The sequence below is a fragment of the Cygnus atratus genome, chromosome 9 (genome assembly GCF_013377495.2).
Source record: "Cygnus atratus isolate AKBS03 ecotype Queensland, Australia chromosome 9, CAtr_DNAZoo_HiC_assembly, whole genome shotgun sequence".
Classification (NCBI taxonomy): Eukaryota; Metazoa; Chordata; class Aves; order Anseriformes; family Anatidae; genus Cygnus; species Cygnus atratus.
This window is the reverse complement of record NC_066370.1, coordinates 24,456,014-24,470,669: the sequence shown is the minus strand read 5'-3', so window position 1 is coordinate 24,470,669 and position 14,656 is coordinate 24,456,014. Positions and strand designations below refer to the sequence as shown.

Here is a 14,656-nt window from a genome sequence, read left to right as displayed (position 1 = left end):
GATGGAGAGAGAATGCTATTGCTGCGTGACAGCTCACGAGGGCTGGCAGATGTGGACGGGAACATGCCCTGACCTGACAGCGTTTGGCACAGCAGCACTAAGGGTGGACGAGATGGCCCATGGCAGAGAACCAGCAGGTAACCTCTAAAAGAGGTGTATTTCATCAAACACTTAAAATAAAAAATGAAACACAAGCAGTGTGAATGTTTCCTTTTTAATCCTGATTTTTAAAAAGTATGCTTTTCCTTTCATAAACATACACAGGGGAAGATGATCCATAGAATTGCGTGTCTTTAAAAATAAGACAATCAGGTAGCTGCTCTCTTCTGCAAATGACATTATTTTCAGATCTCTTACTACTGTACTACTTACAATACTACAGGTATTGCCCACAGAGTAACACTCTTCTTGGAAAACCTGAGTTTTCCAAGTTGAGTTTTCTAAAACTCAAAATATGAGGTGGTTTTTTTTATTTTTTTTTTCTATTTCAGTTTAAGCACCTCATTCTATTCAAGTTAAAATTGTTCATGTAAAAAAATGTATAAAAAGTTCATAATACAAAAAAATACACAACAAAAAATATAAAAATTGAGACAGACTATACAAGACAAGAGTGAACAAGAAAATCCCACAGAAAATTCAAAGCTGCCTGTGGTTAGTAGTAGTGCTACTCTGAAAATGGTCTTTTTTTTTTTTTAGAAAACAGAACCACAGCCCAACAAAGGCTGAGCATGCACGAATATATACAGTGGCTACATATATACAGCAATTATGCAAACAACTTTGTCTGCAAATTTAAGAGTATTCTTCCCTGATCGTAAGCATCTGTATGAAATGTAACTTACCTCATGATTTTGACAGTTCCATTATTTTTTAGGGGGATGAAAGTTGCTGCACAACTCTTCTCCCTGTCTTTCCCTGATGTAAAAAAAATGTTTCAAGGTAATAGTCATATACCCAATAAAGGTAAACCAATTTCTCCTAGTGTTCACTGTCTTTTAGGACTGGCTCAAACAAGACAAAATTCTGTAGCAAATTTGGGGCACGTGAAGCCTGGCACTTCCATCCTGACTCGACGGCTGCGATGACCGGCATCCAAGCGCATGAGTAATTACTCCTGAAAAAGCCACATGAGTAATTACTCCTGAAAACACTTCTTGCACTTACATCAGTGCAAAATTTCATTCACATTTCTTTCATAGACTGTCTAAACTTTCCACTGACTGATTATGACTTGCATCTTCATTACTGAGTCACAGTGAAATGCCAGGGAAACAGCTGGAGAAGTTTAACCATTTGGATGGGGAAAGTTCCCGAGCTTTTTTATCAGCTTCTTCTTGAACTCATCACTGAGCCATAAAGCCTGGGGAAATGAACACACAAGCACATTAGCATTTCAATAACTTCTAGAGATCAAATAGTATATACGTTGAATAATGTGTATAAAAACGTACAACAATGCAAGGTATGGCAATATACATGTTTGCAAGCGTCAGATGAGTGAGGAAACAGCAGCAGTTGTCTTCCTGTTGGAGCCAGGTTGCTTTTATGGATAGCAAAGTAAGAACAAAGTTTTGCCTGTTCCAAAACCATTATTTTTTGGACTTCTTTGGGCTTCCTGATACAAACCAACAACTTGCTTGGGTATATAATGCCAATTAGTCTGGTCACAGTCAAGTATTCTGAACAGTCAATACAAAAAGGTTACTCGTTTTATATCGGTTTCTGAAGGGAAATATACAAATGCTACAGGAAAGTAAATCATTATTAATGTTAGAAAGGAGACAATTTTGACCCCCACAATAAAATGTGCACTAGGTATTTAGTAAACTCTGACGTGAACTCTCAAAATACATCTGAGACACAGTGATGAAGTTAAACAAATATGAGAAGTGGATACCTTCTAGTAATTGTACTATATCGTATGATACTTTTTCGCTGAGTCTGTTGTACAAATTTTGTGCGGTTCCGTTGCTTTGCTCTCTTTCTCTCCACTTGCTTAACAGCAGAAATTTTTGCATATTGACTTCCTGTTCCTTCGCCTGAATCTGCTGAATGTCTTTCATTTCCATCTGAAGGCATTCAATGGCGACTTCTTTCCACTCTGCACCAAACAACTTTGCGATCGCCATCAGCTGTTGATCGGTTAGTAAGTTCATTGTTTTAATTCCATCTGTAAACACACAGAAAAAAAATCAGATCTATTATTGCTCTTCTGATTAGCCTTCTAACTAAATGACACTATTGGCTCTGTGCAGGGCCAGGGGACATATAATGAAGGGGACCTTATCAGTCACGCAGACAAAACTGGATTATAGAATCACCTAGAATCACTTAGGTTGGGAAAAAAATCCAACCGTCTAAGATCGTCAAGTCAAGCACTGTAGAAAATCACCTGAAGAATTAAGAAGCCTGGCTCATAAAGATGCTAAGTTCTGATTTTGTGCTGTATGCTCTAAAGGCTTTTTTTTTTTCCCCTCCACTTATAAGCAGCTATTCCTATAGTAGAAAAACTGTACGAACACAAACCTCCTTCGGTATGTTATGTTACCAAGCACCCAGAGATTTTGTGATGTATAACATCAAGGCTTAGCATTAACATGCTAAGCATTCGCCATCACCTGACTACTTCAGATGACTGCTTTTCCTCAAAACCTAACAGTGCTCCAGGAGGTTGAGGTTTGTTTTTCTTTTAATTACAGTAGCTAAGAAGTCTCAGCCTACATGGTTATATGGACTAAGCCGTTTTCTGTATCACCACTTAAAAATGAAGTTTTGAACAATGAAAGCTCTCCCTCTGGTGGCTACATGCACCCATAAATAAATACATACATCATACATGATTATTTTTGCTGACATGTGAAGCCTGATGCCAGCTATATTATTTGATTCAGAACATGACCGTGATTTTTTTTTTTCTGTATTTTTTTTTTTTTTGAAATGACTATCAGTAAATTAGTAGTTTCTCTCTGGGAGCTCCCAGACACCAAGCATTTCTGAACATCAAGACATTATATGCCAACAGGAGATGGCAGCTGATTTTTTTCAGCCTGTTATAGCTAAGGACATATTCCGAGTACAAAATCTGAGACATGTAGTGGAAACCCCCTTTAAAACTGGGAAATAAGGGATGCTTTAAGAAGACACCATTTTAGATGCCCCTTATAAGTCAAGTTTCCTAGCTGTTTCTCCACATTTACCTGTTGAATGAATGGCAGTGTACAGAGGTATACAAGTGAGGCGCACACAAATTCTGTAGCTACAAAAGCAGCAATTTCTCCTCCTATATTTCATGGTCAAGTTTGTGGAAGTGTATAAAAAACTCAGCTTCACTTCAAATCATGGGATTAAAAAATAGAAAACACACAAAAACACAACCCAAACTCAGTAGTTTAAATGACACAGAAATGCTTACCTGTAGTACTGTTAGACCTTTGCTTTTTGCCAAGGTGTGTCTCTTCTTCGGAAAAGCTGTTGGTTGATTTCCGTCTTTTGATGCCTAAGGAGCAAGGAAGAATCAATGTTATTTCATTCATTTCACTTGCACATCAGTTGAGAAACAACAGCAACTGAGGCACACAGAAGACAAGCAACTCAGAATTATCTTCAAATGGACTTACTGACTGCATTTCGTTTTAGCTCATTTTTGTTCTGATCATAATGTATCCAGTCACCTGGAAAACAGTTTTCAAAGAAAACAATAGGTCAGGTAGGAATTTCTATTGCTGTACCCTATGTCCAACCATTGCCATGCATGAAAACAAACTATTAAGTGGATTCGTGTTGCTGAGCTAAGATTCAAAAGAATGAGATGATTTCTCCCATTTTACCATGCCACTTATATAACGTATCTTGCTCCTGGTACATACAGCAGAGCACCCTCCTGTCCCACCCCACAACACTGACACTTTTGCCTGCAGGCTGAAGGCACCTGCTCCAGCACAGGCTTCAAAGACGCTACTTTGTCCATCGCCTTGACGTCTGTGCTGTGCAGGGGCTTGTGCAGGTTACTCCAAAATCAGTATGCAACCTCTTGGATCTCTTCTCTTCCTATCACTTCCAGTTCCAAACCTTGCAATTTTAACAGCAGTAATTGCAGTTATTTAAAGAATTTAATCTACAGGCTGAATTGCATCCCAAACCACGCTTCTTTTCAGCGGGAACAAACTGCTACTCAAAACACAAAATACCTACTTTCTCTTAGCTTTGCTTTCCATACAACTGCTTCAGACTCCAGTTCAATCAAAGACAAGGTGAAGTCTTCATGTTTCTCCAAATAGACTTCAATGTAACTTTTTAGTTTCAAAAGAGATCCATCAACAAATTCAATTTCCTGTAAAATGTTATGTTTAAAATAAACATTTATCCAAACATAAATTAAACAGGACGTATTTGGTTGGTGGCACTGATCTGATCCAAACTCCTGTCTCCCAGAGTTTTGCCATCAGCTTCAGCAATGTAAGGATTTCATCCCACAGTTTTATGTCTTTAAGAGGCAAATACTTTCTGTAGCAATTGCAAATGGATGTGAAAACTGCCCTTAAAGCCAGAGCAAGCCCCACACTCAGCAGGAGTGCAAAGGAAAAGCTATCTTCTATCATGTTTCAAATCAAAATGTGATGCACAACATGACAGTTACATGAGGAACTTACCTCCGGAGTTACTTCAGCTTCTGGTTCACAGAGTAATCTGTATCTCTTTCCTTTCTGTAGTAATTTTTGGCACACAGGGGGCTTGTCGATTTTAATGAACTTCTTTTTTGAATGTTTTACTGCTTTTGCTATATCCTGAAATTTTAAAAAGACAGTCTGTTACACCCCTCAGTGAAAGGAGTCACATTTACAATCTGCACTACTTGGGGCTCCTTGTGTTTTTTGCCACCACAGGTCTAACAAAATGGCCACGGCCTGTGCCACACAGCGAACCTTACCAGATGCTGCGTACCAAACCCAATGCTTGTGGGGGCAGATGTCTCCATTCCTCAAAATAATGAAATAAAAATAAAAAATGAATTGTGCTACATCAGCGAAATTAGAAGGGTTTTGCAAGCCAAATGAAAGCAAGCATTGTTAGCTGCTACCCCCTTCTCCTGCTGGCCTAAGGGGGGATTGGTGAGAGGGGACAAGTGGTGCAGATCTAAGCCCTGCTCATTTGGTGGCAAACATGTTTCTGATGTGTTGTCATTTTTTGTACTTTTCACAGCAGCATGTGAACGAGCAGGTGGGCGAATACAACTGCTTACTTATCAAACCCTAATGTGCCACAGCCTTTTTCCATGTGGAAATGCCACCAGAGCTTCGCATGCACAGACTGCAGGGAGAGAAGGGCACCTCTTTGCCGAAGCACCACCTGGCTTGGCGAACCCCACCTTGATAAAGGATTCGTTGTTCGTGGCCACGTAGACCCGGAACAGCAAGGAGGGGTCGCTGTCGACGGCCTTGTACAGGACAACAGCGCCGTGGTAGAGCAGGGGCTCCTCGCTGCGGATGAGCGGCCCGACGGGCGACAGCGAGCTGACCAGCCACCGCACGTGCGAGGCCGAGTAGTCCATGGACGGTTCGATGGCTGCGCCCGCGCCCTTGATGTGCAGCACCTTGAAGGCCGGATGGGAGTCACCATCTGTGGGGACACATGGCGTTGGTATCGGCACCCGCAGCCTGGCCTGCCCCCACCACCCACACTGGAGGCCGGTACTCACCGCCAAGGCACAGGGAGTGGGGGAAGGCGATGGAGGTGAGGGCGGAGGCCGCCTTGCAATGCACGTCGAAGAGGGGGCCGCCCACCACCCACGGTGGCTTCACCAGCCCGGCGTACTTGCTCCAGGACAGCAGGGAGTAGCTGATGGTGACTGCCTCGGTCACCTCAAAAATCAGGCCCGTGACGCTGCACTGGTACGTGCCGTCCGCGTCCAGCTTCAGCCTGCCGGGACAGACCCGCCGAGTTAGCCTGGTGCCCGCTGCAGAGCAGGTGCTAATTATTATTATTAAATAAATAATGAATTATTTGTATTGTAATCATTCACAATTATTAATTAACATTAATTATTGCAACGAAACAAGACGCACAAGAAGCCACCCTGAGGGCTGTCCTGGACCGTCAGCGCTGGCAGCTGGTGCAAGTTGTTTGCTCTCAAGGATTTGGGGGCATCTCTTGTAATAGCTACAAATGCATTTGTGTAGCAAATTTTTTCCCCGCTTAATCTGAAGTATCTCAATGGGAACAACAAAAATGTATACCCATTATATTAAAAAAAAAACCAAAAAACAAAAAACATACAAATATTGTCCTCCAGCAAGTCTCCTAGGGGTCACCTGCTCCCTCTGGGCCTATATAAATAGATAAAAACATATTTTAAAAGCTCGAGAGAAAACCTGCAAGTTGTAATTCTATCTTGTGAAAAATACATGGCTTTCTTTTTCTAAACATACGTTTTCATTTCTGCAATGCTCACAGTGGGGCAGACAGTTCACTCCTAGGGAGAGAACAGGAAAATCAGCTCATTAAAATCAAAGCAATTAAATGCTCAGAAAAAAAAAAAGCGGGGGGGGGGAGGGGGGAAGAACTCCAGAGCTCTCTTACCACCAGATTCATTGCGGTCTGGCTGTGATTCTTTCTTTTCTTGCTCTTCATCTACATAAAGAAGTTTTAAAGGCACATATTAATACACATAGTGAAAGAGCTCCCTGAGAAGGGCCATCTGTGGCTTTTATATAACAAAAGGACAGTGGGGACAGATGTCTCTGTTCCTGGTTCTGCCCACCCCAGCTTCCTGGGATTTCTAGTATTTGCACCCCTCTCAGTGGGGGCTGCAGTGATGCATGGCCTAGCAAATTCATCCATCAGCCTCCAGGCAGGTCTCTGCTCACATACTCAGCAAGGACAACCCACCAATTTCATCTGCTTACTTTAGAAAAAAACACAAAGGAAAATATTCTTAGGCCTACTGTGCCTGCACGCAGCTTGGGGATGAGGCTGGGCACCAGGATAGAAGATTTGTCCAAAGCTCACAGCTTGCCCAAAGGCCTGGAAATGTTCATGGCAAGGGGGAAACCTCTCCCCAGGACCTCTCATCCTGCCAAGTACAAACGCCAACCACCTGCATGGAAGCCGTGCACCACGCTCCCCAGCGAGAAGGGAGCCACGCTAGAGCAGCACACTTGGCCCTAAACGGGTTTTGAAACGCCTGAATCAGCCTCACCAAGCTCCAACACAAAAGCAAGCAAGCGGAGCTCACACGAGGCAAAAGTTTTTGGCCTGAAGGTTCAAATTGTGCAAACGTGACTGGCAGAGCTCACGCCACAAGGTGTGATGAAATGCAACCGCTGCTGCTGCCAGCCCAGCAACACCAGGCTGCGGGCAGGCCCTCCCTGTCATCCCGTCATGTCAACACCTCCCAGGTAGGCATATGTGGGAGAGGAAGAAAATCTGTTATTATCCGACGCTGTGCTGAGCTGCCTGGAAGCCATCACAGAAACACCCAGGCCATGACAGCGAGCTGGACCCCATCCTGGAGCACTATTTTGGGCACGGAGCAGCCGCTGGCATTGCTCCGAGCCCTGTGCAGGAGAGGAAGCCTGGCTGAGCTCCAGCAGCGCTGCTCATTAGTTAGCAGTGCTGCCATGTTCGCACACACCACGCATGCACTCAGCCCGCGTGATAATGCCCTCCAGCAAGTGTCTGTGCCAGAAGAAGGGGCCCCGGCTGGCAGCGGCTGTGCCAGCGCTCGGCTGCTGTCTGCCTGCCCTCACGCATCCCGGTAAGAAGCCGTGTCGGCTTCCTAACGCTTCCAAAGGCGGGTACAGGAAAGGAACAAAGCAGCACACTCACCCGACCGTCTTGTATCAGACTCCTCAGTATCTGATGGAAAAAATAAAAAAAAGCTTTCTAATTCTTTAGTAAAGACTCTCAGTCTTGTATGAAAGCAGAATAAACTGTTCGTGGTGTAACCCGCGCAAGTGAAAACCCACACGCTTTTCATCAACGGCAAACACTTCCTTTAATTCTTTTCCTGTCCATCCTGTTTTGCCACTTGTGCTGCCAACTTTTATGCAGATTTATAGCCTCTCGGTCTTCGGACGGCTACTGCGGTGTACAAACATCTGCAGGCACTGTGTGAGCGAAGGCCAGTGCCACACGAGCAGCCGCTCCTCTATTATTGCAAGGCTCAGAACTGAGTGACCAGGAAATAATGTGCTCACAGAAATATCGTTCTGCTTTTCCACATTCAATCATTGAATTAACAGCGCTGTACAATAACTTCGAGACTATTCCCATAAAGAGCAGCATATTTAAATCGAAGTTACATTTTCCAAAGAGGGAAATTAAATAAACTGGAACACAACACTCACCTGAGTCATCTTCTGAGCTACTGCTGGAGCTGCTTTCGGAACCATTCTCTCCTGAACAAAATCACACCCCGTTAGTGGCAGGAAGGAGTAAGTAAAGCTATGCCACAGGTAAGTAAGGGATACATTAAGAAGTTTAAATACATTTGTTTGGTGGGCAAGTTAGGTAACACGACAGAGTAAGAAAACACTGAGCTGTGCTTAGGCATAGACTCACATCCCAGCATCGGAGACTTCAGGGGTCACACAGGCCCTCCTGAAGGGTACACGTGATGTTCAACACTTCATTTTGATCTATGATGTCCTAAACAAACCGGGACTGTTCTGGGCCCTCGCTTCGCCCCGGCACATCCCACTTCCCCCAGCTGAATCACGGTTTCCCACGGCATGCACAAGAGCTGGCAGAAGCATCAGCGGGGACGGGTGCGTGCCACCAGGGAGTGCCCCGGGCTGGGGCTGTGCCACGCACAGCTCTCATATACCACCCGTACAAACGTGAGTTGAAGAGAAACCAATATTGGAAAACAAATGACCCGGTTTCCAGCCCCACACGGCTGGGCTGGCTCCTGGTCCTGGTGCTGCTCACCTGCTGGGAGCTCCTCGGCACAGCCCTCGGCACAGCCCTCGGCACAGCCTGCTCCTTCCTCGCAGGAGGCCTCCAAGTCTGGAAGAGGAAACCGGTGGGTTTTACGTGCATGTTTTGCATGGAAAAAAAAAGGAACTTCTGAACACCTATAATCAAAGTCTCTGGGGTTGTCAGCGTCACATGCTTCACACATCCTCAGCCCAGAAAAGTGATGGGGCCACCGCTTCCTGTGCTGATAAAACCCAAGCAGATTTTCTTGCTTTGAATTAAACCGGCGTCTGCATCGGTGTGCAGGGCTTTGCACCGAAGGTGCAAAGGCAAGGAGGGAGCAGCACACGGTGCACTGCAGGGCAGAGGGGCTGCAAGGACAGCCACGGACCCCCCCTCCCACACACCCACCGCAGCAGGCAGAGCAAAGCACCAGCCCACGGCTGCTGACTCCCAACAGACATGAAAAAATGTGCCCAACACCAGACTGTCATCGCCAGCCAAGAGGAACCACAGAGATGCAGCGAGGACCGGTGTCCCACGTCCTCCACCCCACACCAGATGTCCCAGCCAGACCGCCTCGACACGCACGCCTCCGTGCTCCGAGCAGGGGTGTTAAGAGATTTCACAGAACCATTTAGCAGAATAAAAGCTCTCTCTGCATGATCATGCACTGATTTTTTTTTGCACGAGGTCTCTGGCAGGTCCAGCTCTGCCCATGGTGCTCACCGAGTGCTCCGGCTTGGATGCACGGAGATTCGGCAGCCATCTACTGAATTTTCAGTGCAAGACTAGCTCTTCTCCTGACATTTTTGCACTATGCAGATAAGAGGAAAAGAATAAATAACAAAATAACATGAATTTTGTAAACAAGTATAAAATCTCAAAAATCTTATCCACAAAACTAAAGCATTACACTTTTTTTTTTTTATAGCCAGTAGTCATCAAATTGTGATTTCTTTCAGAAGGATGGGAATTTCTAACAACAAACCCACTGAAGCCATGTCCTTCACAAAGTTACTGTACCTTGCTCGTCTGCAGAGAGGGATTCGATTCCGCTGGAAGACAAAACGGGAAATGCATGAGAAGACCTGACAATCTTCTGCCACCCTTCCATACAAGCCAGGGAATTTGAGGAAACTGAGCAGGTTTTAAGGCAAGTTAAGCAGTAATGATGGGGGGACGATGCTTAAAAAAATGGATTTTCTCAATGCAACCAGACCCTGGCTCTTGCCCTTGCTGCACGGATGCTGGGGACGCCTGGCTCTGCCCCAGGGGTTCCCACGAGGACAAGCCCTTGGTCCCCAGCCCCTTTTGCAAAGCCAGGCTCTCCAGGACACAAACAGCTGCCCTGACAAGCAGCCAAGAAGGTTATCAGCGCTCCTAGTGCAGGGAAGCATCAGGGTGAGTACAGCAGAGCAAAGGCTTGCTCAGACAACAAAGGGAAATAAGAGGAGAGAGCAGGAGCAGGAGCCTGTCCACAGCCCCCGATGTTTCTGAGACCTTTGTTCAGTCTTCAGGCTGGGTGGAGCAGCAGGATGCTGACATTATTTATCTTCTTCAGCAACACATGGAGCTCAGACAGACTTGATGACCCCTAAGTGGCAAGTTACTCCAATCTGATCACCTGTTGGCGACCCACGGCAAATCCAGACCCAACTTCATTGTCCTTTTTTTGCTTGTAAAGGGGAAATTTGCTGTTTTTGTCTTTCATGGATCTTCATCGGATCTGGAAACCTTTCCAGGGAGCTCCACAAAGCTCTCTAGCGCCATCCCCGCTGAACCACCACCACAAAAGCATCCGATTAGGAAGGGAACCGCTCCGGGTGCGGTTACCACGAACCAGCAGGTGACATCCAGCTCTGCTTCGCTTTGGAATCAGAAGCCAACACCATCCAGTATCTCTGCTTTCCCAGCAGCCAGCCCGAAGCACGGCATTGTGCAGGCGACGACAGCAGCAGGAAAACAACCCTTAAAACTGGGGGCTGAGGAGCGAGGAAGCGACGCAAGGAGAGGTCCGGGTGAAGCGCAGCGGGGCGGGCGGCTGGGCAGGGACACTCCCACGCAGCCCGAAGCGGGAAGATTTCTCCATCAAGGCCAGGGAAAACAGAGTTAGACGCGGAGAGGAATCTGGGTGAGAGTCTCACTGCGGGCAGGAGCGGGAATCGTACCCAAGCTGCCTTGAAGAAAATACACTGGGAGTATCTGCAGCGTTGGGAAAAAGCCTGGAGAGAGCCCAGCGCGCGCCTGAGCCAGGGGCTGTTTGTGCAGCCGTGCACCAAGCGCTGCCCTGCTAAATAAGGTTTACAGATGGCTTCCAGCCCCGCGCTTTGCTCCTCCTAAGCTAAAAAACACGCGGCGAGGAAGAGAAACAGGCCTAGTCGGGCTAACAAATTATTGCCCACAACCAGTTAATTACTCGCGGGAAGAAATGCGCTTCCAGCCTTATCTCCTGCCGCGCGAGAGCTGCGCGGCTCTGTTGTTCGGCCCCTGCTGAACCAAAACCAAAACAGTTTAACCACGCTGGTGCCCACAGCTTTGCAGGCAGGAGATAAACACGCTCGCCTCTAGACCGCCCCAGCTGCCGCCCGTTTTGGGAAGGGCACGGGGTGCAGCAGGGTGCTGGGTGCAGGGAGGCAGAGCAGGAGCGTGGTGGGCTCGCCGAGCGCTTTTGTTTGCCGGAGGAGACGATGGCGAGTGGATTTGAGGATGGCGGGCGGCTGCACGGCCAGGCCCTGGCCTCGAGTGGGGGGCCCGGGGAGCCCCCGCTGCAGGTGGCAGGCCAGGATCCTGCACCCCACGGCCCCGCAGACGTCCTGGGGGGTGCAGGATGGGTGCCCAGCGGCCGGGCCATGCGCCAGCGTGGGATGGGGTCTCTTCGCTGGGATCCAGGCAATGGGGGGGCATTTGGGGATAGGGGGGCGTTTTGGGGACGGGGGGGATAATGGGATGGGGGGGGACAATGGAGAAGGGGCAATGGGGAGGCGGAAGCAATGGAGGGGGCAACGGGGAGGTGGGGACAATGGGGAGGGGATGATGGTGGGGGGGCTGCAGAGGGGGGTGAAGGAGGATGCTGGGGGGAGCTAGGGGTTGTTGGGGGATGCAGATGGGGACCACGCTGGGGAGGGGGGGGGATGCTGGGGGAATGGGGCTGGGCTGGGTCTCGGAGTGCGGGGGGCTCGGGGGTGGGTGGAGGTTGATGCCGGGGGGCGGAGGGGTCCGGGGCGGGGGGGGGGGGGGGGGGTTCCGTCCCCGCTCACCTGTCGGGCTCCTGCCGGCGGCGGGACATCGCGGCGGGCGGGAAGCGAACGGGGGGGGGGGAGGAGAGGGAGGAGGAAGAGGGGGGAGAGGGAGGAGGGAGAGAGAAGGGACCGCCCCCGGCCCCCCCTGCCCCTCCCCTCAGCGCAGGGAGGGGGGGGGAAAGGGGAGCGGGGGGGGTATTTGGGCTCCCCCCCCCCACCGGAACCGGGCTGCCCTGCAGGGGGACGTGCCTCTGCAGGTGGTGCTGGCACAGCTGCTAATGCACCAAAAAAGAAAAAAAAGGAATAAAGAATAAAGCCGGCCCAAACTTGCAGCAGCACACCAGGGACTTATTAATTAAACAAGAGGGTGATAGGTAGAAGCTTCTCCACCTGGCGCGTTTTGGTGGCAGAGTGCTCCCGGAGTCCAGCAAACACCCGGAGCCTCCTGCCCTGGGTGCCAGCAGGGGGGTGCTGCGCCCAGAAAAAAGCCTCCTGGGCTCCGGTTTGTGCTCGGGGCCTCTGCCCCTGGTGCTGGGCACCGCTGAGCTCTGCTCTGGACTTGGGGGAGCTCCCCAGGTGCCACCTCCTCTCCAGGCTGAGCAGCCTCAGGTCCCGCAGCCTCTCCCCGCAGCCGAGGGCTCCAGGCCGTGCTTGGTGGCCTTGCGCTGGGCTCCAGCGGCTCCACGTCCCCCTGGCACCTGGGAGCCCAGAACAGGAGCCAGCACTCCAGGTGTGGCCTCACCGGCGCTGAACAGAGGGGCAGGATCTCCCCTCGGCCTGCCGGCCGTACGGGGCCTCGTGCCACCAGGCACCACCAGCCTTCTTTGCCTGAGGGACACACGGGTGTCCACCAGGCCCCTGGGGCCGTGGCTGAGCCCTTTGGAAGGGGTGTTACAGGAAGTGCTTCAGGCACGTCCATTTTGAGCTGTCCCGTTTGCCAGGAGCCCCTCTGGCCCCGATCACACAGCCGTCCTCCTTCCGTTGCATTGCCCCAAGCATGACAACCTCTGACCCTCTCCTCTCCTGTCAGCAACAGGGCACAAAGTCCTCCACGGGGCACTGCGCTGGCGTGTGCGAGCGGGTGGCACTGTCTGGTGTCACTGTCCCCTCTCACAGGCAGCTCCTGGGCACAGATGGGTACCGCCGTGCACACCCCGCTGCTCGCGCATCTGCCCCGAGCAAAGGACAGAAAAAAAAAGATTAGCTGTATAAATAAGCACAAGTATTTAAGTAAACACAGTCTCGAAGGCTGCTTTGGCGCCTTTGAAGTGCTCAGCTCCCATGCCCTCCCTTCCGGAGGTCAAATGGGCTGGAGCTGGCTTCGGGAGCCCCCCCGGCACTGCCCCTGTGCCCTCACACCCTGCCAGCCTGGCTGCTGGGTGCGGCCGTGCACGCCACCAGTATTGTTACCCCAAGGGACTAAATAGCTCTGGAAAATCCAAAATGCTCGTGCAGACATTGCAGGAACAAGGTGCAAGGCCTGGGCTGCGAAGAGCGTTCATAAAAGTGTGATGGAAACCTGATGAAATGAAAAGCAGCTTCACATGAAACACCAGAAAAGCGATGCACAGGGGTCAGTTTGGGAAGAAGGAAAAGGATGGCTGTGTTGCCATAGGAAATCCCCTAGCAATCAGCACCGGGAAGTCAAGCCTGTAACAGAGTAAAAGAGGCAGAAGAAGTTCAGTTCCTGAGCACAGGAGCAGGAACAATGACATGGGTGTGTAAGTGACAATAAGTGCTCACAAAATAGGATACAATGAAGAGTAAATAAGAAAAGCAAGACAGAACAGGAGAAATGAGAAACCAAAGACAGCCATATAATGCACAGCGTTTGGGTTTGTGGCTTTGCCTTTCCCAGAAAGGCTGTAGGCTAGATATAATCAGCCGTTGAAGAAGAGCAGAGTGTTTATTTTACAGCGAAATTGCAGGATACTGCTGGCACATCCTGCTGTCAGACACTCTCGGGTGGGAGAGCTGGAGGTGGTGCACGGGGCATCGGTGGTGTGGGGCTGGCATGCTCCTGGGCCAGTCATCAGGTAACCCAACCAGTGCTGCTGGGGGGCTGCAAAGTGCTGCAGAGTTGGACAGGGGCAAAAGCAGAGCCGATGGTCCTGGTGTCGTCCCTGGCTGCCGAGCAGCTTGCTGAGGGTAGCTGTCTGGAGCCATTATTTTCCCGACTATTTCCAGGCACCCTCACACAGAGGTGAAGAAATATATCCACGCAATAAACACCCTGATAACTATGCCAACACAAAGTATTCTTAAATTATCCCAGGGCAGGCCCAGCCCAGCACTCATTGTTTGTAGAGTCACAGAGCAGCTAGATCGCCTTTCAAAGTGCCAGTGCCCGGTCCAAAACACTCAAACTAAGCCTTTTCCACAGCGGGCCTGATTCCCCAGCACTGGATACTATTCCAGCGTTGCATCAGCAACCCTTCACCAGTTTAAACTGGAGCCACGCAGCAGCGGAGCAAGGCCTGCAGTCAGTTTTGGAG

General features: G+C 49.3%; 1 protein-coding gene across 4 annotated transcripts; it reads right to left on the bottom strand.

Annotated features, from left to right (window-relative positions):
* Nucleotides 1-197: 197 nt before the first annotated feature.
* LOC118258018 (uncharacterized) lies at nt 198-12,232 on the bottom strand. Of its 4 annotated transcripts, XR_007708638.1 has the most exons (17): nt 12,180-12,216; nt 9,946-9,977; nt 8,932-9,009; nt 8,349-8,399; nt 7,828-7,857; nt 6,580-6,630; nt 6,429-6,472; nt 6,277-6,326; nt 5,699-5,919; nt 5,369-5,619; nt 4,653-4,787; nt 4,195-4,333; nt 3,621-3,674; nt 3,416-3,499; nt 1,901-2,173; nt 846-1,363; nt 202-326 (listed from the first exon to the last, which is right to left on the bottom strand). XR_007708638.1 is itself a non-coding variant. In XM_035566526.2 (16 exons), the coding sequence occupies exons 1-16, from the start codon at nt 12,206-12,208 to the stop codon at nt 1,347-1,349; spliced, it is 1,539 nt and encodes a 512-aa protein (XP_035422419.1). In that variant the 5' UTR covers nt 12,209-12,232; the 3' UTR covers nt 198-1,346. The 4 variants fall into 4 exon arrangements, 3 of the variants coding, with proteins under 3 accessions (XP_035422419.1, XP_050568476.1, XP_050568477.1); XM_035566526.2 differs by having other exon boundaries at nt 198-1,363; nt 12,180-12,232; XM_050712519.1 differs by having other exon boundaries at nt 237-1,363; nt 6,429-6,496; nt 12,180-12,219.
* Nucleotides 12,233-14,656: the final 2,424 nt, after the last annotated feature.